At 52.2% G+C, this 25,692-nt stretch overlaps 1 protein-coding gene across 1 annotated transcript; it reads left to right on the top strand.

Annotated features, from left to right (window-relative positions):
• Positions 1 to 430: 430 nt before the first annotated feature.
• Positions 431 to 24,141, top strand: EPHA10 (EPH receptor A10). Its single transcript, XM_032710155.1, has 16 exons — positions 431 to 502; positions 1,728 to 2,397; positions 7,386 to 7,541; positions 8,294 to 8,635; positions 13,144 to 13,262; positions 14,735 to 14,897; positions 16,001 to 16,109; positions 16,200 to 16,255; positions 17,004 to 17,129; positions 18,272 to 18,457; positions 19,145 to 19,206; positions 19,293 to 19,496; positions 20,227 to 20,376; positions 20,565 to 20,758; positions 20,842 to 21,006; positions 21,358 to 24,141. The coding sequence occupies exons 2-16, from the start codon at positions 1,794 to 1,796 to the stop codon at positions 21,470 to 21,472; spliced, it is 2,751 nt and encodes a 916-aa protein (XP_032566046.1). The 5' UTR covers positions 431 to 502; positions 1,728 to 1,793; the 3' UTR covers positions 21,473 to 24,141.
• Positions 24,142 to 25,692: the final 1,551 nt, after the last annotated feature.

Below are 25,692 nucleotides of genomic sequence, written 5' to 3'. Positions count from 1 at the left end.
TGGGAGCATCGTGAAGCTGTGAATTGAGGAACATAGCTCTTCCTGTCAAAGAAAGAATTAGCTGTTTTGTGGAAAAAGGGTGTCGTCTGCCAGGGAAATCCCTGTTTCAAAGCAGCCGCCGGTACCTTTCAGTGCCAGTATCAGGCACGGCACAGTGGCGGGGTTGGCTGTGGTGTCAGAGGGATCGTCCCTGGGATGGCACACTCGTTAGGGCACTGGTGAGCTACCTGCGAGGTTGTTCTGGGTGTGCAGTGGGAGCTCTGCAGCGCACGGTCCTCACACGGTGACGACACGGCTGGTGGAGTCGGGGCGGGAGCTGCTCCCGTGCCCTGGGACCCAGCACAGCATGGCACTGAGCTTCCCAGTGGATGCACTGGGTGGGTTTTACCGGCGTTTCCTGTGTCAGTGGGTTTGCTAACATGTTATCTTCCCTGCAGTTGTCCTGCTGGACTCGAAGGAATCTCAGGCAGAGCTGGGCTGGACCTCGCACCCGTCGAACGGGGTAAGCACCATGGTGGGACTGCCCCCCTGCACCACCCGAGGGGTCTGTTGGCCTCTTGGTGCTCAGCAGCATTTGAAGTCCTGTAGTATGAGCACTTTGCTTACACGGAGCTGAGGTGGGGACTGGCAGCTGCAGGGTCTCCTCGTTCCAGGGGCGATGGGCAAATTCTCATGATCAGCACCGGACACCCCAGGGAACAGAGAGGTGTTGGCTGAGTGCAACTGGTGTGGAGTCCCTCCTCGAAATGGATTTTACACTCCTAAAACAAGCAGATAAACACCGGCCAGTTAAGGCTTTGTGTTGTGGTTTGCACACCAGCATGAGGTCTGGGGATCAGTCCAGCCCTTGGAATCTGAGGGCTGTGGCTGGGGGAGTTGTCAGGAGCTCTGTGTCATGTAGGGTTTGTTTGATCAGGCCCTGGCTTTGCTGCTGGGGTCGGTCTACAGCTGCTTTTCTGGAATGAAAATAAAGCATTCAGAGGGAATAGTGATAGATCCTGGAGTCATCTGTGTGGCCCAGCTGTTTGTCTGCAGAAGAAAGTCTGTTTTGGGTACATTTTGGCTATTTTGCATAAATTTACCCCCAGAAAGAATTGCTTTGGGAAATTGCCAGGTCGTCATTCAGGCTGTGAGGGTTGAATCATCATTTCACTGATCAGAATCTCTGCTGGTAGCTTTGGGGAAACACCATTTCACTTGCAGTCAGAAGATTTGTCCTGTTCCAGCTAAAACTTCTCCTGGCAGAGAAGCTGCTGCTGCTGTTTGCAAAGATGTTTGATGTCCTCATATGATGGTGTGACTAGTGTCACATCTTCTTGGACATCTTAGGCTTCTCTGGGTGGCCCATGCAGCATTACATTGTGCACTAATGCTGTCTGGATGTCCCCTTCCACGGACAGAAAATCTAAGGAGCGTGTGGGAGATGAAGGCCTCTGGCTCCTCAGTGGAGGATCTGTCCAGAATCAGGCTTTGTTTTCCAAAGTCTGCTGGCAGTGCTGCCTTTCCGGTTGTGTCTTTATGTTTGCATCTCTGCAGAAAGCTCAGGTGTTAGGTGGTCCAGCAGCTGGGTTACTGCAGCCAGTGGGTTTGGCAGGCTGAGGACTTCTGGTGCCTGTGACATAACAGCCTGTGGTGGGGAGGCTTGTGGTGGTGACATTTATATGGGTTGGTGTGTCTCTGCCGGGGCAGCTCCCGAGCTGTTACAGCCCTTTGTATTCTCTCCCCAGTGGGAAGAGATCAGCGGCGTGGATGAGAACTACAAACCGATCCGCACGTACCAGGTGTGCAATGTCATGGAGCCGAATCAGAACAACTGGCTGCAGACGGGCTGGATCGCCAGGCGCGACGGTCAGAGGATCTTCATCGAGCTCAAGTTCACCCTGCGGGACTGCAACAGCATCCCTGGCGTGATGAGCACCTGCAAGGAGACTTTCAACTTGTACTATGTCGAGTCTGACTCCGACCTGGGCCGGAGTGTCCATGAGAGCAAGCACACCAAGATCGACACCATCGCTGCTGACGAGAGTTTCACACAGGGGGACCTGGGCGAGCGCAAGATGAAGCTGAACACCGAGCTGAGGGAGATAGGGCACCTGAGCAAGAGAGGCTTCCACCTGGGCTTCCAGGACATGGGTGCCTGCGTGGCGCTGGTCTCTGTGCGGGTCTATTACAAGAAATGCCTCACCACCGTGCAGAACTTGGCCGTGTTCCCAGACACGGTGGCAGAGACGGCCTTTGCGACGCTGGTGGAAGTTAAGGGCACTTGTGTCGCTCATGCTGAGGTGGACGTGGATAATCCCCCCCGGATGCACTGCAGCACTGAGGGCGAGTGGCTGGTCCCCATAGGGAAATGCACGTGCAGCCCTGGCTTTGAGGAGAAGGACGGGGGATGCAGAGGTAAAGGTGGCCGTTGGTGTCCTCTGGCAGTTTTTTATCTGTGTCAGTCTGTGCTGCTGCCAGACCACTCAGGTGCCTGAGCACAACTTGGACAAGTGGAATTGCCTATTGTCAGCAATATGTTTCTTTAGGCAATGGCAGCTCCCCAGCGAACCACCAGACCTTCATTTGGAGGGTGGTGGTTGGGAACGTGGGACACGCTGCCCAGGGCTGCTCTGCAGCACGGTGCTGGCTGGGCAGATGTGCCAGAGCTCTGGATGCCATCAGGCATTTCCCACAGCTTTATCTGTAATGTTAAAATTAGTCTGGAACATTAACATTGCTGTTGTCATGCTTTGGACACTGTTTAATAATGTGGTGACTTTGCAGCTCAGAAGGTTACGTTTAATGACAGCTGTAAAGATGGATGTGCCTTAGTGGGTGTCCCACTAACCAACCAGGGTCTGTGACTACTTCCATCTCAAGGCAGGTGAGAGCCAGGTGTGTGATCAACCCTGAATGTGGGATACTGGCTGCTGTGCTCCTCCTTGGAGTGTGTGAGTCTCTGAACAAAGAGAGTTCCAGGGCTAATGCTGTCCCTGGGCACCTTACTGCCAGCTGGGACCTGCAGAGGGGATGAGTTCTTCAGTAAAACACGGCTGAAAAGACCCTTTGCTGCCCATGCCTTGTGTCCAAGTGATACCTTGGACCTCTCCTTTTTCACCTCCAATAAGGACTGAGAAAAAACAGCTAAATAAGTCCCAGACAGGTAGAGGTCCCCTGCATTTGAGGTGGGGGGTGCAATAGGAGAGTGAGCTTTTCCAGCAGAATCGGATCTGTCCCTCAGGAACAACTCGAGGCTTTTCAGTTTTACACTGTGCTGATGGTGCCTCCTCCTTCCAGGCAGTGGGATGGTCTTCCCAGAGCTCCGGACAGTGGCTTCTCCTTTAGAAGACCTTATTAAAGCTATCGAATTGAAATCTCAGTGCTGTTGATTGCTTCCGTGGCTGCGTGGCAGCTCGCCATGCTTTCCCCATCTGTTTCAAGTGGGGATTTACATAGCGAGTCCCAGAAGGCTTTTGCTAATGTTTCAGGTTTCTCTGTGTTGAGTTGAAATAATTCATATTCTCAGAGGAAAAATATTTGAAGTAATTTAATGGACATAATTAAGTTTTTCTCCCCTCTCACAGAAAGCAGGTCATTAGTCACTCTCTGTGGAGCAGCGTCTGATGTCTGGTTAAATATCAGAAAATAGTTTTTAAGGGTTGAAAGTTTTGTGTTTGTTTTGCAGCCCTGCATTAGCATAGTGTTAAGTGAATAGCTTTAAAAGCTTTCTGATGAAAGCAGCCAGGGCTGTGGAAATTCTTCAATGAGGACAAAAGCCCATGAGCTGGAGGCAAGTGGATACAGTGGGAGTTTGGGGTAAGGTAATGGCACAGCACACCTGGTTCCACCACTGTGGTCCCATACCTGTGGCTTTGGAGAGCTCAACAGGTATGAGTCTGCTGGTGAAACTTCTTGGCCAGAGTCTCTGTCACAGCTCTTGTGGGCCTGAGAGGTCTGGGTGGTGGACTGGAGGCGTTGGGGGTTTTGCTGCTGCTGGTGCCCGTGGCGTGGCAGGGTCAGGGTCCTGCTGGCAGGTGGTGGTGGCAGCAGGGCTGTGGCACTGCCGGGGGTGGTGGTGGCAGCAGGGCTGTGGCACTGCCGGGGGTGGTGGTGGCAGCAGGGCTGTGGCACTGACAGCAGCTGTGGTGCAGCTGGGGATGCAGGAGGTGAACTGGTGAAGGTGTTTGAACTCGGTCAGAGCTGGCATCCCTGTAACCCTGATTTAAGTGCCAAAAGCATCCTGGGCCAAAGTAATGTTTGTGCCCCTCACTGTGAAATTAGGAGAGATGAAAAAAACCAAATAGACCTTCAGACCCTGCTAATTCCTGCTGCAGGAAAGCCAAGCTTTTCCCTGTCTGTTCTCCTGTCCTGCACCACTGCTCCAAAGGGGCTCTGACAAATGTACAGCACTTGAGGCTTTTTATTTGTTTCATCTTTTATACATTAGCTTACAAACCTGTATGTGCTCCTGGAGTGCATTTTGTCTGCTGACTGATACTGGAGGATTATGTATAATAAGTTTATTTTTCCTCCTGGGACTCTGTAAGTTGCACAAAGCCCCAGGTTTTACTTTCATCACAGATGCAGCCGTGGGCATCCCACAGCCAGGCCCTGTGCTTGTGGGGTTGGCACGGATGCACCGAGCTGGTCCTTGGCAGAGAGCCAGAGCTGGGGACACCACAGGGGCCATGGGGTGGGATCAGGGCAGCACAGCAGGGGCTGTGGGAGCCAATCTGTGCCTGTCACTGGAGGAATAATCACCGTGGAAATTTGTACTTTGGTTTCCTGCATGAGCTACATTTTGGCTTTCTCCTCTTGGGTGTTGTGCTCTATCAGAACATGGCTGGAGCCCCTTTGTGACCTGGGCAAAGTGACAGTCCAAAGGGGTAGAGAGCTTTCTGCTGAATGAATCTGGAATATCTGCCTGCCCTGCCCATCAGTGACACCTCCTGCAGCAGCTGTAATGCTGGATGGTGGATGCTCCTTCCCATCAGCCATGCACATGGAACACCTGTGGAAAATGGGCTCTCTCTTCAGTCTCTGGGGAGTAATTATCAGGCTTTGGGATTGTATTTTACATCACTGGTTCACAGTATGTCTGAAATAATTATGGCTGTGGAAATCAAGGCAGAGCCAGACACAAATTGCTCCATGACAATTTCAGAGCAAACTACTCCAAAAATTACAAGCATCACAAGTAGTTTGCAGAATTCCTGTCAGGTTAAGGTTATGGATACCTGGCTGCTGGATGGACATGCTGGATGTGCTGTTGAAATACTGTGGGAACGTGTCTTGCTGAGGGATTGGTGTGAGCCAAAGTGCTCGGCAGGTACGGGGTGTCCTGGAGAGGCCGGTCAGCCAGTCCTTCCCTGGGAACCAGTTGGTGGATCCATTAGGGAACTGAGAGAGACAACAGTAAATTGCACTTGGCTCAGTGGATGTGCCTGCTTCAGTGTGTCCTTGAGGAACATTCTGGCATAAATAGCAACAAGGTTCTGTCAGTCTTGGCTGGATTCAGCAAATGCACTCTGTTAGATATTTCAAGACTGTCTTACTAAATATTTTTGTGTATTTAATTTTCTTCTTGTCAGGCTGCTGGGGCACCTCAGCCCCCCAGGTGCTGTTCTAGTTCTCACTGCAACACCCCCCAGTGCTGGCTGCGTGTTCTCCCAGGTGTGGCTTTCCTAAAGATCATTTTTATGAATGTCTGCTTCAACAGAGAAAATTAACACACATTAAAGCAGATGAACTTTGTCAGATACAATTCCATGACAAAAACTAGAAAGGAATTGATTTTGGAAGACAACCAAGTTGTGGTGTTAATTATAGATGCCAGTATAGGTGTTTTGAGTGAGGCCACGGTCATTATTGATCCATGCTGGCACATGCAGCACTTCTGCTGCTGGCAGGACTTTGCTGGGGAGGGAAAATGAGAGCTGTCCCGTGCCACAGGAGTAGGAAATCATGCATTTTCCAGCTCTGCATCCTCAATTGGCCCTGCTGTCCCTATGGCACAGGCTGGGAATCATTGCTGTTTCTTCACAGACATCCACTCCCATCCGAGGAGCCGTGTCAGATGAGGTGGTAAGAGGAGCCCTTCCCATGGCTGCTTTGTGCTGGGTAATCAGCCAACCTGCAGAACAAATCAGTGTGGCTTGTTCTGCTGCTGGTTTGACTGTGTGTGCAGGCAGTGTTACATCCAAGGGGGAATGTGCTCTCTCTGTCAGTGACGTGGATCAGGCACGCCTTGAGGAGCTTCTGTGGTCAGCAGTGGTGGAGCTGGAGAGAGATGATTGATCCATCTGACCCATATGGCTGCTTCTCTTTGCCTCTGGGAAAATGAATTATTGAATTTTATTGTTTAACAATTTAGTTGTGGTAGTACCAGAGGACAACGAACAGGATAGAAAATAGTGTACAGAAAAGAGAATTTCATTCTATAAATTGATGACCTGATCTCTCCAGAGCTGTCACGTACCCACTGCAGAAATGAGCACTGCAAAATGACAAGGACACCTAAAACAGAGCAAGAAAAATACTCGTAGGATGAGGTGGAAGAGGGTGGGAGTTTATCTGAAAAAAGAAACAGAGACACACACATGATGCATCACATGTGCTGGGTGCCTTTGTTCTTCTCAAGGGCAAGTTTTGGACAGCCAAGGAACAAAATTAGCAAGTGAAGCCCACGACTCCTTGTGGGATGTGCTCGCACAGGGTTGTGGTGCCTGTTCCTGGGATGTGCAAATTGGGGCATTTTGTGACATTATTAATGACAGATACTTTGGTAAAGTTATGTCTGGCTGTTAGAAAACAGGGAGGAACAGTCTGAAAGATGTTTCTAAATGGAAATGTTCAAATTCCGATGATGAAATGTCAGAATTGTGTGGCAGGCACATCCAAGGGATGGGGGCTCTGGGCTTAGTGTTTGGATCCTGTCATGTTTGTAAACAGGATTGATTTTCCTGTCCTGCCTGACGAAGTGATATTTCTGCCCTGTGTCATGGTCAGCACTGCCTAACTAAAGGAAAAAGCAAGCTCTGTCTCCATTCTGTGAATGTAACATTAGTTTTGTTTTGGTTTCTCAAATCTAAAGAGGGAGCTGGAAGTTTTGGGAATAATTTTAATGGTTGATAGTTTTTCCTGGTTTGTCTAGTGCCCTAGGTAGGGAACGACATTTACTATGGAAGTCAGTGCAGAGCTACCCAAATGTCTCTTCTGGGTCAAACCAATGCACACCTTGCTTGGTGCCAGAATCATGTAGGATGCTCAAGGAAAGCTTGGAGGGTGGTGTCTGCTGGCCAACAGCAGCAAAAGATGTCCCAGGAAACAGGAAAATGCAGTCATCAGATGTGTTCCCAGTCAGCCTGTGGTGTTCTTCCCATAACTCCCCCTCTCTCTTTCAGCTTGTCTTCCAGGATTTTACAAGGTCTCCCTCCATCTCCCTCTCTGCTCCCCATGCCCTGAGCACAGCTTCACACATGAAGAAGCCTCCACGTTCTGTTCGTGCCAGAAGAACTACTCCAGGTCTCCGTCAGACCCTCCATCTGCGTCCTGCACACGTACGTCTCCTCTCACCGGGGCGGCCACTCCTCGTGGCGAGGGAACAGGGCTCAGGCACTGTGTCTGTCCTACAGCACAGAGCCAGGGAGGTGCCCAGGGCTGTCCCAGGCTGTCCCCCGCCTGCACTGTGTCCTCACCTGTGGGAGCACATCCCTGGGGATCCTGTCTGCACCGCGGTGCTGCTGCAGTGGGGAGGGGATGGAGGGGCTGTCCCTGTGCCATGGAGCTCGCAGGCTGAGGCTGCAGTCTGATGAGACAGATGCATGGTCAGGTTCTCAGACTCCCCGGTAAAACTGGGGCACAGTCATTTAGTCGCTATAGTTCACAGATTTTAATTAAATGGCCTCTAGTTAATTGGATTGGACTCCAGCTGCTTCAGTGATGGATGCTGTCCAGCTGCTGGCACAGCAATGAGGAGCCCTCCAGCTCTGCTGGGCATGGCTGGGCAGTGTCCGACCGCTGGTGTGCTCCTGGGCCCCTGGGCCGAACCCTGGGGAGGTGCTGGGTCCAGTGGGGTCCTTCTCACACAGTGTGAACTGTGACTTGTGGTGCACACACGTCACTCCAGCAGGGATCCTCTGTCCCATGTCCCACTGTGCTGCACACACCAGTGCCTCCGTGTCCCCTCGTGCCATCCCGTGCTGTGGCTGTCCGGGACCACGCTCTCACGGTCTGCCAGCCTGTGCTGCTGCTCCCAGAGGACCCGTAGGTTTGTCCTGGCACCTGTGCAAAGACACTCTTCTGTTTCCAGGCCCGCCCTCTGCCCCGAGGAACCTGGTGTACAGCCTGCGGCAGTCGTCCCTGGTGCTGCAGTGGAGTGCCCCGGCCGACGCCGGCGGCCGCAGCGACCTGACCTACAGCCTGTGGTGTGGCCGGTGCCCCGCGGCGCTGCGGGGCCGCTGTGAGCAGTGTGGCAGCAGCGTGGGCTTTGTGCCACAGCAGACGGGGCTGGTGGAGCGCACTGTCACCCTGGTGAACCTGCTGCCTCACGTCAACTACACCATCCGCGTGGCAGCCGTCAATGGTGTCTCTGGGGTCAGCCCGCTGGCGGGGCCGCAGTACGCCGAGGTCAACGTGTCCACCGGCCATGCAGGTACAGCACACACGGACTGGGGTCTGGAGGTGGTGTGGCACACACGGACTGGGGTCGGTGCTTCGCCCCCGCTGCACTGAGGGGCCGTGGCTGGCACCGTTCTGCTCTGGCACGTCACCTCTGGGATCTGTGGGTCTGCTCCAAAGACGGGTCGGTGGTTTTGCTGCTGGGAGAACACGGGGTCTGGAGGTGGTGTGGGGACTGTCCTCGGGCTCCACAGCCCTGTGCCATGGCAGTGCCCTGATTCCACTCAGTTTGCCCCGGTGGCACAGGCGTGGTGCTCAGTGGTGGCAGAGGGGTGGACAAAGACTGACACATGGCACTCTCAGGGGGTTATGGCGAGTGCCATGGGGAGGCAATGAATGAGTGTGGTGACAGCCTGGGCTGCTGAGGGATGAGCCTGCTCCATGATCCAGCTGCAGATGAATTTACAGATCACAGAAAAATACCTTTGATGAAGCAACATTTTCAGCCCATTCACAAAAAATCCTCCTCAATCCAGATAATTCAAATGTTGGCCATCCTTTGGAAACAAAAAAATTTATTTTCTCTCTTTATCCTGTGCTGGTCTCTGGACACAATTTCTTATCATAATTGTTCCCTTCCATTTCCCATTTGGCATTTCTGTTCCCTCAGGTGAGGGGAAGCAGGCTCCTGGCTGCCTGTGGATGGGGCCCTGGCCAGAGGGGTCAGTCCTTCCTTGGCTGTTGGCTGTGCCAAAGGACAGTCAGCTCTGGCTTGTGTCGTTGTCCATTCCCCTGCAGTTACATTATTAATTTGCATGAAAACCCTTTGCCAAACCACAGTTAATGGAGACAGACGATCCTCACATACCTCTTGGCAGGAATTGGCCAACAATTTCATCTGAAGAGATTAAACTTTGATCTTATTATAAATAATTTTCCCACCACTTGATCCAATGTTTTTGTGCACGTTGTTGCTTCCTCTCCCCTCATACCATAACCCCCGTGGATCCGTTGGGGGATGCTGTGCTGCAGACTGCTCCTCGGCAGAAGTGTCACTTCTCATTAGGATCTTGGCTGTTTAAGGATGGATTTTGCTCTGGGAAGATCTTCTGCCTCCCAAGCTCAGGCCAGTGAGCCAGTGAACAGGCTGGGGAAGGGTGAGCTTAATAGGGGGAGGTCTAATAATGAGCTGTTCCTCCAGTCTGGTGCAGGCAGAGGGACCAGTGCTCCGGAGCTGTGTCCTTGCCTGGGGCTCCGGATTTGAGCTTGACACAAGAGGCCAGGTATGGGCAGCAAGTGCCCTGTCCTCTTAGGGAGCAAAGCAGCAAGTCGGTGATGCCAGCCTGTACCTTGGCTGCTCAGAGCAGCTTTTGCCCTTGGGAAGGGGGAATCTCAGCCTCTTACTCAACACTGTGTACTCCTGAGGGAATGGAAATGCACATAAAGAATGTGGATAATTAATCCTGTAATCTGTTCAAAATCAATGTCTCTCATTGAGCTGTCAAGTCTCCAGATGCAGATGGTGGCTTGGAATTACCTGAACAGCTGAGGCTCGGGAAGTTTCTTGGAACATGGGCAGTTTTTGCTGCTGAAGGTGTCCCCTCCTGGGCAATGCCAGGCTGGGGCTGCCCTGTCTTGCAGGCACCTGGTGCCCTGGCTCCTCTTGCCTTGGCACTCTGGGAAGGAGTGATGGTGATGGTTAACCTGTGCCCATTGGCAAAGAGGGGGAGAAGGTGGGGAGAAAGTCCTCTCCTGGAGAGGCAGCTGTGCTGCTGAGTTTGCCTGTAAGACCCCACTGTGAGGAGGGGACCCTGTGCAGGCAGGACATGCAGCCATGGCTGGCACGGATGGCATGTGGAGCTGCTCTGCAGAGCATGACATCTCCTGGAGTGCCAACCCTGCAGCCCCTCGTCATTAGAGGCCACCACAGAAATGCCTGATGGGGCCAGAGGTCAAGAGAAAGGAGACTCCAGGGATGCCTGAACAGCAGTGATGTCTGAACAGCCCATGGGGGCTGTCATGCCGTGATCTTGGAAGTCATTTGCAGCAGCAGGGGGGTCTGGCTGCAGATATGCAGATTCAGAGGAAAAATTAAACAAGAAACAGGACCCTATCTAGCCCCTCTAATCCAGCTCTGAGTGCAGATCTGCGCTGCCCCTCCCCTCCAGCAGTCACCAGAGGGAACTGGCCATCATTCCCTGTATTTGCAGGGAAAAGAAGAGATGCAATTTAGTCTGCAGGAGGCAAAATTAATACTGTGTTTTTTCTAATCTGGCCCCAGCATGGGACTAAATAAAAGTGTTTGAGGAGTGAGCAGAGCTGTTTACCTGCAGGAGTGGAGCTGCATTAGCCATGTAAATGTGCACTCTGGGCCCGTGTCATTTGTATTTCTGGCAGGGATCAGCTCCTGCCTTAAAGGGCTTTTAAATCTGCTGCAGATTAATAATGCAGCCAGTGCTTGAATGCATCCTTCTTCCTGAGAGTGGAGAAGGCATTTTGGCTGGAATTCGATCCTCTGAAGCAGATTTCCCTGCGTGTGCCCGGGGCTGGTGCAGTGCCCAGGGAGCAGTGGAGCCATGGGATGAGCTGGTTCTGGGGTGAGGGTCTGTGCTCCTGAGGGTTTTGCCCTGAAAGAGCTGCCTGCTGACTTGAGAGGCAGCTTCTCTGGTTTGGAATGGAGAGCTCTGAGGCAGGAGCTGCCTGGGATGGTGCCCAGGGCATGTTCTGTGTTGGGATGTCAGTAACTGGTGAGGGAGGGGAGAGGTGGCTCTGTTGGGCACAAGCAGGGCAGGGCACAGAGGCGTTTGGTGCCCTCACTGAGGGCAGGTTTTGGATACAGTGGATCATTCCAGGGAGGGACACGGTCCCACATCTAGTTTTATGCCTGTTCTGCTGCTGCTCTGCTTAATCAAGAGGAGAAAACCCACGTACAAGGGAATGGAGTTTATAAAATCAGGCAGAGTGGTGAATAATTTAATGTTTGCTTTTTCAGAATAGAGGCAATGTTAGGGGAGCTTAAAATATTGATGGGAAACACATTTTTTTCACAGTGTGAAATGCTTTATAGCCTGTGTGATTTTCTTTAATGCTTTTTAAACCTGTTTGAGGCTGGTGCCTGCTTTTCTGGCATGTACCATGGGCTCTGCTCTACAGCCTGTTCCTGAGTGAGTGGGATTTTTCCTGATGACTTTGTTAACAGTCAAGACCACACGTTCAGGTCTCTCCAGTCCATTTGCTGGATTCAGAGGTACAGGAGGGCAGTTGTGTGATATTTTATTGATGAGAATCATGTAACACAGCAAGGAGCACTTAGCTTAGTTTACAGGAGCTGGACTCGAGGCAAGAGTTGGGGGAACCTTCACCACAGGTGGGTGTTGCCAGTGCTGGCCCTTTACCAGCACACAGACAGAGCATCACTGACCTTCCTGCCGTGCTTCGTGCTGGGGGTGAGCTCCCTCCCTGTTCCTTACGCAGGGACAGTTCAATGTCTCCTTCAAGGCCAACTCTGGGGCCAGTGAATTCACTGGGGGATTATGTCTGATGATGTCCCAGGCCATGGGGTGGGTCACAGTGGAGGGAGCCACGTGTGGGCACTGGGAGCTACGTGGGAGCCCCTTTGGCTTCACTCACACTCTCATCAGAAGCCAAAGGGACTTGGAATCAAGGAGGAAATCACCATGAATAAAACATAAGGAGGGCTTTTTTCTTCGGTGAAGATTAATGAGCCTAGTAATAAATACAAAATTTCACAGACATTTAAGTTTGCTTTCCAGGGACTTGTTCCTCTCCACAGGCATCTCTGTGGGACAGAGACGGGTCCAGCAAATGTCCTGATTTCATGGGAAGTGGGACAAGCTGGAAACAGTCAACATCCCCGTGCACCTTTTGCTGTGCCTGAGGGTCGTGACCAGGCTGCACAGGCTGGAGACAGTTTTGGAGCCAAACCTGGTTAAAATGGGAGTCATTGACAAGTGCATCTTGCAGTGGATGAACTAAATGGGTTCACGTGTGTCAGGGAGGGAGCTGCAGCGTGGAGCACGTGCTGACCAGAAATACACAGCCAGCTCCTGGGGCACAGGCTATGCTCAGAGCAGGGCAGGTGGGCAGGAGGCCCTCCCATATTCCCAGCTGTTTGTTGGCATGGGGCAGATCCAGTACCAAGTGGCTGAGGAGGCCTTGGTACGTCCCATCAGCCCTCCTGATCAAAGATTGCATTTTGTCTTTCCCAGAAATCCTTAGCAGGGGTTCAGAGCTCAGGACGTGAGCCAGCGCTCGGATGTCTCTGCAGCACTGAGGGCAGAGGGTGCTGTTAGGATTTTTGCCAGTTTTCCATTGGAGTGTTCCTGACTGTTCACAGATTACAAAGCTACTGTGTTTTACCACCATCTTCTCCCATTGGATGGTCACCAACTTGAAGTTATTCCAGTCCTGATTCAGAGAGAAAGAACTGCAGAAGCTGCACATTCTACAGCTGTTTAAATTGTTGAGGGTTTTACTGAGGCAGAACTGCAGTCACTGCCCCTTTGCTCTGCACTTTTCCAGCACCAAATCCTGTCACCGACATCCGCACAGATAAAGTAGAGCAGAAGAGCGTCTCCTTGTCGTGGCAGGAGCCAGGCTTCCCCAACGGCACCGAGTACGAGGTCAAGTACTACGAGAAGGTACGTGCTGGGCACCGGCTCGGGCTCTGCTTGTGCCCCGGTCGGCTCTGGGTCCTTCTCTTGCCGGCCAGGTCTGCTCTCAGGAGCACAGTACTGGGTGCTGCATGTGCCCCCCATCCCGGTCCCAGTCACCCACCCACCGTGTGACACCAGCCAGACAGGACTGTGACACCACAGCGAATTCCTGCATCCTTGAGAAGACGGCCTCTGTGTTCCCAGCCTGCTCTCTGGGACAGTGGTGGATCTTGTGCTCTGCACTGGTTTAGGACTGAGGGCCATGAACCTGCCACTGTAGTGAGCTGTGAGCGGCCCTTCACACAGGAGGAGTGACAGTCTCTTGATTTTAAAAATTACTGCTTTTTGACAGGTACAGTGGGTTGGGAATTTTAAAAGAAATACCGGTGGGCAGAGCAAGGGCAAGACTGTAATTCAAAATAAATGCAGTTTATGACACAGTTCTGCAAATTACCTTATCTGCGTGTGCTCAGGCTCGTTATGGAGCTGACGGCGTCAGGCACACTGCGCAGGTGACGTGTCGGTGTTCTGTATTTAGAAACCAGCTACCGTGAAGCTGATTCATATTAATGTGATTTTCAGCATCTGATAGATTTGAGAGGAGGGATCTGTGGGGGAGGGCAAATGCTGGAGCCCGAGATGGTAATTCCTGTGCAAATGGGCTGCAGCAACACAATACTTGGGGTATGAAATGACGATCCGTCCTGCTTGGGTAGGAAATTTAACTGTAGTTTAGCAATTGTTCACTGAAATGAGGCTCTTGATGCTGACATGAAAATCAACTTTGTTCCTAATCTTTGCTTTTAAAGCTTTTGCTTTAACTGTGGAGATTCTAGAGGAAAAGTATATCAGATGGAAAACACATTTGTTAGCGATGTGAGTGGTGCAGTGAGTGACTGCTGCCCGTGCCAGACACGGGGCTGGGACACTGCCTGTGCTGGACCTGGGGCTGGGACACTGCCCGTGCCAGACATGGAGCTGGGACACTGCCTGTGCTGGACCTGGGGCTGGGACACTGCCTGTACTTGTGCCAGACTGGCCTGGGGTGCTCCTCGGGGCTCCACCTGCCAGCTGTGATTCCTCACTGTTTGCCAGTCTATGTGGATTTACTCCAGGGCTAAATGACTGCAGCAGGGGAGCAGGATGGGGCTGGACAGTGCCACAGCTGAGCCCTGGTGCAGGGGGAAGGAGCCGTGCAGGATGACACAGCTGCTCTCCACCACCCCATCCTCCCCTGTTCTCATAGCACCTCATCCAGCTCTAGCTGCCATTTCCTGTGACCTTCCCATGTAATTTCTATTAATGAGACATCCAGTGAAGGTATTGTTTCTGTTGGAGCTTGGCTGCTTGGACTGGCTTCCTGACAGGGCCCAGAGGCAAGGATGTGGCTGTGCTGTGCCAGCTCCACAGCACAGCTGTCAGTCCAGCTCCATCTCAGGTATCTCATTATTTCACAGGATCAGAGAGATCAAAGTTACTCAACTGTGAAAACCACATCAACGGCTGTGACGGTCAATAACCTGAAACCTGGTACCCTCTATATCTTCCAAATCCGAACATCTTCCTCTCCAGACTATGGGAACTACAACCCTGGCATTGAAGTGGAGACGCTGGCAGAATGTAAGTGCAGCAAGGCTCGTGTCCCTGTCCCTATCAGGGCTCTGAGCTGGGCCATGGGGATGCTGCACTCACAGCTCCTGCCCCAGCTGCTCCTGGTGTTATGGAGCAGCACCTGTTCCTCTGGTTCTGCTGCTCCAGGTCTAAGGGCATGTACTGCCCAGGAACCTGCTGTCCTTGCATTTTCCCACTGGATTTTAATGAGTTTGGTCTTGGTGCCCTGCCTGTCCTGGGGGTTCCTGTCCTGGCTCTTCTGAGTGTAGCGTCAGCGAGGGCAGCAGCTCTCTGGTGTGGAGACTGGGACAGTCTCTGCTCTTTGGCTGAGATTTCCCAAAAATGTGCTTAACATGTGACTGCTCCCCCTTCCCTTCCACCCTGCTGCTGCCCTGGCTTAGTAGACAGTTGGCTTGTCCTCTGCTTGGCTGGTTCAGGGCAGTCAGCATCAGTGTTGTCTGCTGGGGCTTTTCCTTTTCAGTTCCCATTCATAACTGTGGTTCAGAAGCATCTTATTTCACTAAAAGACAGCTGGAGGAGGAATGCTGGGCTTCAGCACAATCCCCCACCTTGGCTGGAAGTGCAAGCCTGAGCTGGCTGACTCAGTACGACTCCTGCAGATTGTGTTTAACAGGGCTTTAAATTGCCTCCATTTGCCACACAGAAGATGTTTCAGAATGAATTGAAGCCAATAAAAATTTTATAGAGAATGTAGCTTTTTAATACCCCTGTTTGCAAAAGCAGGAAGACAAGAGCTAGTGTGATGAAGGAAAACTATTTGTAAGCCATAAATTTTGATATGTCCCTCTGATAAACAGGAATCTTCCTCAGCTCTGATTAACAAAACCAGGAGCTAGTGCAGCAGCACTGGATTGCTCCATCTGTGCCTGCAGCACACCCAGCATGTTGGACTGATCCCACCAGCTTGAGTTCATAAAGCTGAACCAGAACATGAATCGTTGTGAGGATGTTGAAACGCAGGCGGGTGACTGGTCCCATGGCCCTGCTGGCTGCAGGATGTGGTCAGGCCATGGGAGCAGTGACCAGGGTGGTCCCTCTCCTCAGACCTGCCCCAGGGCATGTAGCTGACCGGCTCTGCTTCCCTCCCACAGTGACAGTGGCCTCCAGTGAGCAGAACCCCGTCCTCATCATTGTGGTGGTGGCCATTGCAGGGCTGACGGTGCTGGTGTCCACTGTGATCGGTGTGATGGTCTGGAGGAGGTGAGCGGGGCTGGGTACGGACCAGGGGGGTTTGAGCTGGGGCAAGGGGTGCTGCCCAGGTGTTGGAATGCATCTTCATTCTCTTTGCAGGCAGTGTGGGTACAGCAAAGCCAGCCAGGATGGGGACGAGGAGCTGTACTTCCACTGTAAGTGGCTGGTGTGACTGTGGGGATCCCTGAATTTATTGCTGTTAATAACCCAGCTCCCACCAAAGCAGCCCTGAGTCCTCACTTTTGAAGTGTTGTTGTCCTGCATTATCCAGAGCAGGGGCAGGCACAGCAAGGCTCTCTGGGGACTGTGGGCTTGACAGCTCCATGAGCCAGTGTCTGTCCTTCCCATGTGCAGATCACTGCATGCCAGAGGAAATGGGGATATTTGCAGCCTTCCAGGGGGTGCAGGAATTGTTCTGTTAGCTTCTTACAAATGTGAGCAAACAGCCTTGTTTTCTGGGGCTCCTCTGGATTATTGAGCAGCAATAATTTTACAGACAACAGTTGTCAGAGAGAATTCAGATGTCAGGATTGATGAGTTTATTTGATTCCTGGCATATGCCTGTGCACACGTGCTCTTCTGCTCCCCAAAGCACTTCAGGAGTAGCAGAGCCTGCCTTGGCTTTTTCAATTGGCTTTGGAGGGTGGGAGCTGCACCAGAGCAAAGGGGCCACTCTCCTTTACCCAGGGGTTGTGACAGTGGAGCAGAGCAGTTGGGTTCGCTTAATCTCAAAAAAAACCTCTTAGAAACCTTAGAGCCGAGTCTTTTGCTTTGCTTATAGAAAGGTGGCACGTGTGTCCTGCCCACAGCCCTGAAAATGGATAAGCTGGGAGTGTCTCCCAGGATGGGTGGGGGGAAGCTCTGCTGAGCCCTTCTCATCTGCTGTTTCTGCCTTTCCTGCAGTTAAAATACCGACCAGGAGGACGTACATTGACCCCGACACCTGCGAAGACCCCATGCAGGCTGTGCACCTCTTTGCCAAGGAGCTGGATAATGCCAGCATAAAAATTGAGAGAATCATCAGGACAGGCAAGTTCTGCGGGGTGGTGGCCATGCCAGGGGCTGTGCCTGTGCCCAGCCAGAGCACTCCCCTCTCACTCCTGGCATTCTGGGCCATGGCAGTGCTGTGACATTGCTCCTGTCTCAGGGGCACCTGCCTGCAGTGGAGGTTACAAGTGGGGGTGGCGAGGATTTTGTCTGGGAGCTTGGTTCCACATTGCTGGTGTTTTCCTGAGACACTGAGCACAGCCAAGCGAGTGCCATGTGGACCAGAAAGCATCAGCAATTACCTGCATCTGGGCAGTTTGACAGCAACATGAAAACTATTTATAAATATGTGAACCTAATGATTTATTGATTTTCATCAACTTCACTGCCTAAAATTTAAAAGCAAATTAAAACCCCTGGCCAAGCCTTAGAGCCTTAATGGCTACTGTGTGCCAGAATGTGGGAAACACGATCATTCTTTGTCATTTCGTTTCCTAAAGAGAAATTCAGCTGCAGCAGCAGCAGAGGTGGAGAAAGGGAGGAGGGAAGGGCTTTTCCTGCAGCTGAAGGACAGTGTTGAAGGGGAGAGGACACTGAGGAGGGGACAAGGTTGTCTCTGAGCTGTGGCATGGAGCAGTTCAGATGAACCCCTGTACCTTTCAGAATCAAATTGGTGTTTGAAAAATCAGGAAATAAATTAGTCAGGAAGACGTTTAAATCTAAGGAATTTGGAGGTGTGTTTGTCTCACTGCTGATCCAACAAGAACCTGATTTTCAAATCAATATAGCTATTCATAGGTACACACTTTTTGCTGTAAAGCCAATATTGGCTCTTTATGTTGGGAATTCCACAGCTCCTGTTGTGCAGCGTGTGGCTCTGCAGTGGGATGTTCCCCCTCAAGCACTGCAGGAGCCCTCTGGCCCTGCCGTGCTTGGCTCCTTGGGAAGAAGGCCCTGCACATGTCAAGCTGGGAGGCAGAGCAGCCAGGCTCTGGAGCATGAGCTCAGTGACAAGGGGTTAATCCTCTTCCTGTGGGATAAAACACAATATGCACTGGAGCAGAGCGTGGAGAGAACACCCGAGGGGCTCTGGAGAAGGGCCAAGGGTGATCCAGGGCAGGTCCTCGGGAAGGGCAGGTGCTGAGCAGCCATGGACCTGTTTAACCCATCTCTCTGCTGCACAGGAGAGTTCGGGGAGATGTGCCGGGGGTGCCTGAAGCTGCCCAGCAAGCGGGAGCTGCCCGTGGCCATCCAGACGCTGCGGGCAGGCTGCTCGGAGAAGCAGCAGCACTCCTTCCTGGCTGAGGCCTGTACCATGGGCCAGTTTGACCACTCCAACGTCATCCGCCTGGAGGGGGTCATCACCAGAGGTATGGGGGTCCCGGGAGGCTCCTGTGCAGGAATGAACTCATGCTGCTGCATTGGAGCGGTGACCTGATGCTGGAGGTCCAGTTGGCTCCTGGGAGACCAGATGTTCCCACGTGTGTCAGCTGGTTTTGCATTTTGATGATTAATAGAAAGCTTCCAGCTAGATTAATAAATGCAGGTAGTGGGACTGGCTTAGCAACCGAACCCGTGGACTTTTAATAAAAGCAAATTGAAGTGAGATTCTGTCAGTAAAACAGATGAGACTGACTGCTCTGGCTCTCTCCCATGAGTGTGTGTGCTGAACCAGGCTCCAGATGCAGCAGTTAAATGGGTATTCATGTAAATCCAAAGGAACTGGAGCACGTGCGCTAACTAGGCTTTTTATTAGGAAAGGAAGTATTCTGGCTGAGCTGGGTGCTTTTGCTTTCACTGGGCTGTGCTGTCCTTTATGATATGATGTGGTTCAGAGTCTTGATGAAAGGAATTTCTGATACTGGAATCCAGTAGGATCCTAGCTGGGAATGACAGGAAAGCCTCGGACCCACTGCTCCTTGCAGCCTGGCCAAAATAAAGTCCTTGTCTTCTCCAAGGCAATGGAGGGATTGGCACCTGGATTTCTAACCCCTGTGGTGTCCAGACTGCCTGAGTGATGGTGGCACTCACGCCGTGCTCCTTGTCTGTCTGTGCAGGGAGTACCATGATGATAGTGATGGAGTACCTGGGGAACGGCCTGCTGGACTCCTTTCTCAGGGTGAGTGCTGGGGATCTGCCCAGCTCAGGCTCTGCTGGCTGTGTCCCCATTGCTCACCTTTGGCTTTTCCTCCTCTGCTTTCAAAGAAACACGAGGGGCAGTTCACGGGCTCGCAGCTCGTCTGCATGCTGCAGGGCATTGCCTCTGGCATGGCGTACCTGGCAGAGATGGGCTACGTGCACAAAAGCCTGGCTGCACACAAGGTCCTTGTGAGCAGCAGCCTGGTGTGCAAGATCACTGGGTTCAGACGGCCACAGGAAGATAAGATGGAAACCATCTTCTCCACCATGGTGAGCTGCATTTCCACATTCAGTTGTCAACACTTTTTCTAAGCTCCCATTTCCTTCCTCGAGTATGAATGGGGCCTCTGCACCTTCAGCTTCTTTCTCAGATAGAAATCCAGTGTGTTTGGGCAGGGAACTGCACAGCAGCAGCCCAGCACCACGCCTATTCCACTGCATGGCCACGCCCTGCTGTGCCGTGGGGATGGAGCCTCCTGCAGAGCCACAGGATGGACAGCCCAGCAGGAGCCCTGGCTTTTCCCACTGTGCTGCAGCAGGGCTGTGTGGCTTTGGGGTCAAGGTCTCCCTGCTGTTAATTACAATTAGCAGTGGTCTCTGTCACCTGCTTCCCCAAGTGCATCTGCAGAGGGCTCTGCAGATGCCAGCATGGGGATGGTTCATTACAGGAGAACAAGTCAGGGCAAAGGGACTTGTGTTTGTGCAGCTCTGAGGTGGTTTTCATTAAATATTAATGTATAAAATGCCATCAGCTCTTCCTGGGGACATTCTCCTCTCCCATTAATATTTCAGGACTTGCACTCCAATGTAGTGTACAGTTGCACTGTCATTTTAAACAAATTGAGGCAAAAGTTTTTTCTTAGTACTAAACGTGCTCGTGGCCCGTGGGTTTGTGGTGCCAGGTAGGGCACGTTGACCGATAAATGGCCACCTGGGAATTGCTGGCATTGGCCATGTCCCGCTGAGCGAGCACGTCATTCCTGCCCTTCTGCCCGTCCAGCGTGGGAAGAGCCTGGTGCTGTGGTCAGCCCCCGAGGCCATCCAGTATCACCACTTCAGCCCGGCCAGCGACGTGTGGAGCTTCGGCATCGTCATGTGGGAAGTCATGTCCTATGGCGAGAGACCCTACTGGGACATGTCCCACCAGGACGTGAGTGCCCGCGGCCGCGCGGTAGATGACGGTGTGGTGATTGCTGATGGTGTGTGGTGGCTTTGTGGCACACAGAGGAGCTGCTGCTGCTCCTGGGCAGGGTGTGGGGAGGGAGGTTTGCCCCAGAATTTGCCTTTGATTTGCATTGCAGCACCTGACCCCAGCCCCTCACGTCCCCCTCACTGCAGGTGATGAAGGCTGTGGAGGACGGGTTCCGCCTGCCCGCCCCAGCCAACTGCCAGCCACCCCTCCACCAGCTGATGCTCCAATGCTGGCAGAAGGACCGCAGCCAGAGGCCCAAGTTCTCCCACATCCACAACGTCCTCAGCAAGCTGGTGCAGAGTCTGGAGCCCCCGAAGTGCCTCAGCTCCACGTGCCCCAGGTGACCACTCTCTTGCCGTGCCTGCCCGTCCCCCGCTGCCGTGCTGTGCCCTGCTCCCTCCTCACCACCCGCTCTGTTGGCAGGTCCCATGGCACATCCATCCCCTTCTCCGAGCGAACCTTCTCAGCCTTCCCATCTTTCAGCTCTGTAGGCGAGTGGCTGGAAACGATAGAAATGGGCAGGTACAAAGACAACTTCACTGCTGCGGGCTACTGCTACCTGGAGTCAGTGGCCAGGATGACAGCCCAGTAAGTGACCTGGTTTCGTGGCTGTAACCTCGTGTCGTGGGCACAGCGAGATCAGTGTTTCCTTCCCCTGCAGAGAGCAGAGCCCAATCCAGTGTGATTTACTGATAAGCTGTTGTGCCACAGCACAGGGGTGATGGGGTTGGAACTGTCCCGTGCTTGGCGTGCTACAGGCTCCTGTGAGCCCGGGATTCCTGCTGAGTGTCAGTATTGCTTCAGCTGGGACAAAAGGTTGGGGATTTCTTACTCCTGCATGTCTGGAATCTGTGCTGCCCTTGCCTGGGAGCAATCGGTGTCGGGGCACGTGGCAGTCAGGGCTGGTTTGTCCTGGCTGACGTGGGGCTCATTTTGCAGAGACATCCTCAGCCTGGGGATCACGCTGGTGGAGCACCAGAAGACCATCCTGAGTGGGATCCAGACCCTCCGGGCCCAGGTGATCCAGATGCATGGCCGAGGAGTGCAGGTGTGAAGCAGTGCCCTGCAAAGGTGCAGAGCACCAGCCTGGCACTCCTGGGGAGGAGCTGCCCACTGGCCCCAGCCAGCCCTGTCTGTGAAACCTGGTGGTCTCAGGTGGGCTGTGGGAATATCTGGGTGCTGCCAAATATGTCATTCCATGTAGCAAGAGAGCAGGGCTTCCATCCCCTGAGCTGGGGCAGCCCAGGATTCCTGGGATAATGTGGTGTGCCTGGGTGGACGTGGCTCTCCCTGGCACTGTTTTGTAAGATGAGTTAACCTGTAGTGATGCCGTTTTAGGTGGTAATTGAGTTCACAGGGTGAGATGGACTTTTGTGCACTGTCTTAATCCAGAGCTGATGTTTCTGTATCTAGCATTCTGCTGGTGAATCCATGGATACTTTTATACAACCTGACAGATCCCAGCAACCCCACAAGGAGCTTTTACTGCTTTTATTTTTAGAGAGCAGAGCACAGCTCTCACCCAGCTCCTGAGAGGTGACTTTCCCCATCTGTGCTGAAGGAAAGTCTTTCCCAGCCGCATCCCTTCTTCTCTGAGAGTTACTTCACTGAGTGTCTGACACCTCAGTTGGTGTCTCTGGTAAAGAGCAGAGCAAATGGTGCTGCATCCAAGCAATCCAGGGCACATCAGGCAGTCCAGGGCACATCCACACTTTGTTTTGTGAGCACAGTGCTGCCTGCCTGGCACACTGGCAGCTCCTGTGGCTGCAGCCCAATCCCTGACGAAGACATAAATAGCATCTCCTTAATAATACAATTTCCTTGAAGTCAGTTTATTAAATGTGTCTTTGCAGCCCTGTATGGAGTTTTGTAGGGCATTTATTATCATCCATAAGTATTGCAAGTGAATTATTAATGCTGAAAGGCAAAGATTTACAAACGGGATGAAGGCTGTGGGAGATGCTCACAGTGAGGCTGGAAATCTGCTCCAGTCAGACCTTCCTGTTAGCCTGCTCCCAGAGGATGGGGATCTGAATGAGGATTGAGTGAAGGGCCCTGAGGCAGCCCTTGGGTCCAGCACAGTGATCGCTCTGCCCGCACACACTGTGAGCAAAACAAGCTCTCTCCTTCCCACCCCCTCTGTAGTTCAAACAACACTCCCCAATGTCTCTTGGTTAGAGGTTTTAGCAGAAATAAATTGTCTGGCCCATGTCCAGTCAGGTTGGTCACTTGCCATCCCACTGTTTTCCACCCTGAAGAGGAAGAGCAGTGAACTGAGCCCTGCATTTGGTGAAATGCCCAATCCCAAGGATCAAGTGCAATTTATGTGTTCTTCATGTTTACATTTTATCTATAGAGAAAGTATATGGCAGATCTCTAGGCAGGGGGTTGAACCAGTTTGATTCCAGGCCTTCTCCCCCTCTCCCTGCTCATCCTGTCTGTTGGGATGCAGGAGCTCCCCTGGGAAGTGGCTGCTGGAGGAGCTGGCTCCAGGCTGGTGCAGCTGCTGTCAAGGAGGCTTGGGGACATGCAGGACTTGGTGATGAGGTGATAGTGCCTCAGTCTGGGCAACAGATCTGGCCGTGAGCAGTCAGTGATGTGTGCCCTCAAACCCCCCAGGACAGACACTGTCTCCAGAGTTAGGGATGCGAGGAGGGCCAGCTGTGGATGCCACCCATGGCTGCGCTCAGAGCTGCTGGGATCTGCTCCTCTGTCCCTACAGATGCTGCCCAGCTGAAAAGAGATAGAGCTCAGCCCAGTTATCTATAGTCATGACCTTTTCCCTGGGCTGCAGTGGCTGGTGGTTGGCTGGGGGCTGTGGGTCCCGGGGGGAACAGCCGTGACTGTGCGGGCAGGGGTCCCACAGGAGGGGAGTTCTGGGATGGGCTCTAACTCAGCAGGAACATGAGTCATTGGCTTTCCCAGCCTCTCCTTCAAGAAAGGAAAGGAAAGCCCACAATGGAAACATGCTCCTAGCCCAGTTTCTTGCAACAATAAACTTCTAATTGAGCTCCTTGCCAACATGGAATAACAAAATGAGTAAATTAGACTATAGATTGTTGTTATGATTTTAAAATTAACTTGCATCCTCTCAGACCCTCTCCTTGGGGAAGTGGTATAATTAAATTAATTAGCAATGCTGTTTTGGAGCTGCTCAACCAAGGGAAATGCCTCAAAACGATTCTGGTCTCTTCCCATCCAGCCTCTAGCACAGCGTGAGGCTCCTGCCTCCTCCCCGGGCTGGGGGAGTCCCAGTACTGTGGGAGCAGCACCTGCAACACCCCCCTCACATGAAACCAAACAGGAATCAAGTTGGTTCATCTCCAGATGCTTTTATATTCATTAGCCACCTGTTAAATACTGTAAATACACACTCAAGAAGTCAATATATATTTTTATAAGCTTGAGATAAATGTAATATAATATCACAAGAGACACTGTGTGCATCTCATGTTTGAACTATAGTCAGACATCTCCAGGGAATCTCAGTTGGTTTGGAATATTTAATAATAATAATAATAATAACAATAATAAATGTAATAAAAATCTATTGACATTTTTGTTAATTTTGTATTTATTGAACCATGACTGAAGATGGCAATAAAAAGATATCTAAATACCTGAGTAAAACCAACCACTAATCCTGCCCTGGCTTGTCTGTGTGGGTCATTTCAGTGTTCTGGGGGGAAGTGCCACTTTAGCAAGGGTGGCAGGTGGCAGGTAAGGGACAGTTTTAATAGCAGCTAGGTGTGAAGTGATGTCTTGTTTTGTTAAATAATGTGTATGCCAATGGGAGCCTGTGCTCCAGCTGTAGAGTGGCTAGAGGGGGTGATTTCTTGCTATTGACAGTTCATAGTGGGGACAAAAACATCTACTTTGCTTTGCTAGTGTGTGTTGTGAGGACAGAAAGGTGCATGGCCTGGCCTGTGGGGCAGGTGGGAATCCCTCCCATCACCCCAAGGACCAGATAACCATGGAAGTGCTTGCAGTGTGGAGCTGTCAGTTCAAGTGCAATGGTCAGTCTGATGCAGGAGCTGGTGTGTGAGTGTGGGGATGCTGCTGAGCAAGGGGAAAATGCTGCAGAGTTCCTGTGTGCAAGCCATGTAATTAATTGTTCAATTGAGTAAATGAGAACTGTGTGTGGCCAGCACATGAAATGCAAACTCTGCACAATGTTATTTAGAAATTATTTGATGCGACTCTCACTCGTTCACATCTCTTCTCTTTCTCCCAGGCTGCTCAATGCCCAGGAACAGGGACAGGAGCCCAGGTTGGTGCAGTGACAGCAGTGACAGCTGCTGGGAAAGGACTGAATGGGTGCTTAGAATGGGCAAAGTCTATTTGCCTTCTGTTGGTCAATTAATTCAGGCAGCCTCAGCTCGGAGCCTGGCCAGGGCTGTACTGGCACTATAAAGAAATAATTAGAGCTCTGGAGCAGGGTGACGAACAGCAAATTCTCAGTCACAGCCAAGCAAAGGCAGATTTTACCCAGTTATTGGCAGCTGTGCCTCCTGTGGGCTGTGGCAATGGGTTTGTCTCTCTTCTGTGACCTTCCTGGCACCCCCCTGTGCCAGCCCTGCACCAGCCTTGCACCCCGGGCACCCCACTCATCCCCACACTGTACCAGAGGATGCAGCTCTGGTGATGAACAGGGATCAATGAGCTGTTATGGCTCAGCCAGGGAACCTCAAGGTGCAGCAGTGCTCAGTCAGGGATGGCCTCAGCACTTGGCAGGTGCTGCTCGTAGGGAAGATTTTTTAAAATAAAACTTTCATTGCATGGTGCTGATGAGAGCATTTGCCACAGTGTTTGGTCAGCCCCACCAGTGGCTCCATGTTTTGGGGAGGGCAAAGGAGGAGCCAGGGCTTCTCCTCTTACCCCTCACTCCCACTCAGCAGCCTCAGACACAAAATCCATCATTTTCCCTGCTCCTCTTCTGGACATTCCCAGCAGTGAGGCTGCACAGCTCTGTCTCTGCTGTGATGGCTGGTGAGGCCAGGACGAGCCACTGCAGCCCTGACAGCAGCGTGCTGGGGTCAGACAAGCCTGGCCTTCCTGGCATGTGTCCCCCTGCCCAGGGAATGCTAAAAGAGCCTGGCTCTGGAGGAAGAGCAAGGTTTGAATACCAATGACTGCTAATTACCAGGAAAAGCAGGTGCCATCTATCATCGTAATCAGGGATCTCTCAGTTCAAGTGTTGCCAGGACAGATCCTTCTTTCCTCCTCATATTGACCTCCCACGGTCTCGGTGTGCCTGAAGAGCCCTGCACAGGC

The sequence above is a fragment of the Chiroxiphia lanceolata genome, chromosome 24 (genome assembly GCF_009829145.1).
Source record: "Chiroxiphia lanceolata isolate bChiLan1 chromosome 24, bChiLan1.pri, whole genome shotgun sequence".
Lineage (NCBI taxonomy): Eukaryota > Metazoa > Chordata > Aves > Passeriformes > Pipridae > Chiroxiphia > Chiroxiphia lanceolata.
Note: the sequence above shows the minus strand (reverse complement) of the source record. Positions and strands in the feature narration are given on the sequence as shown.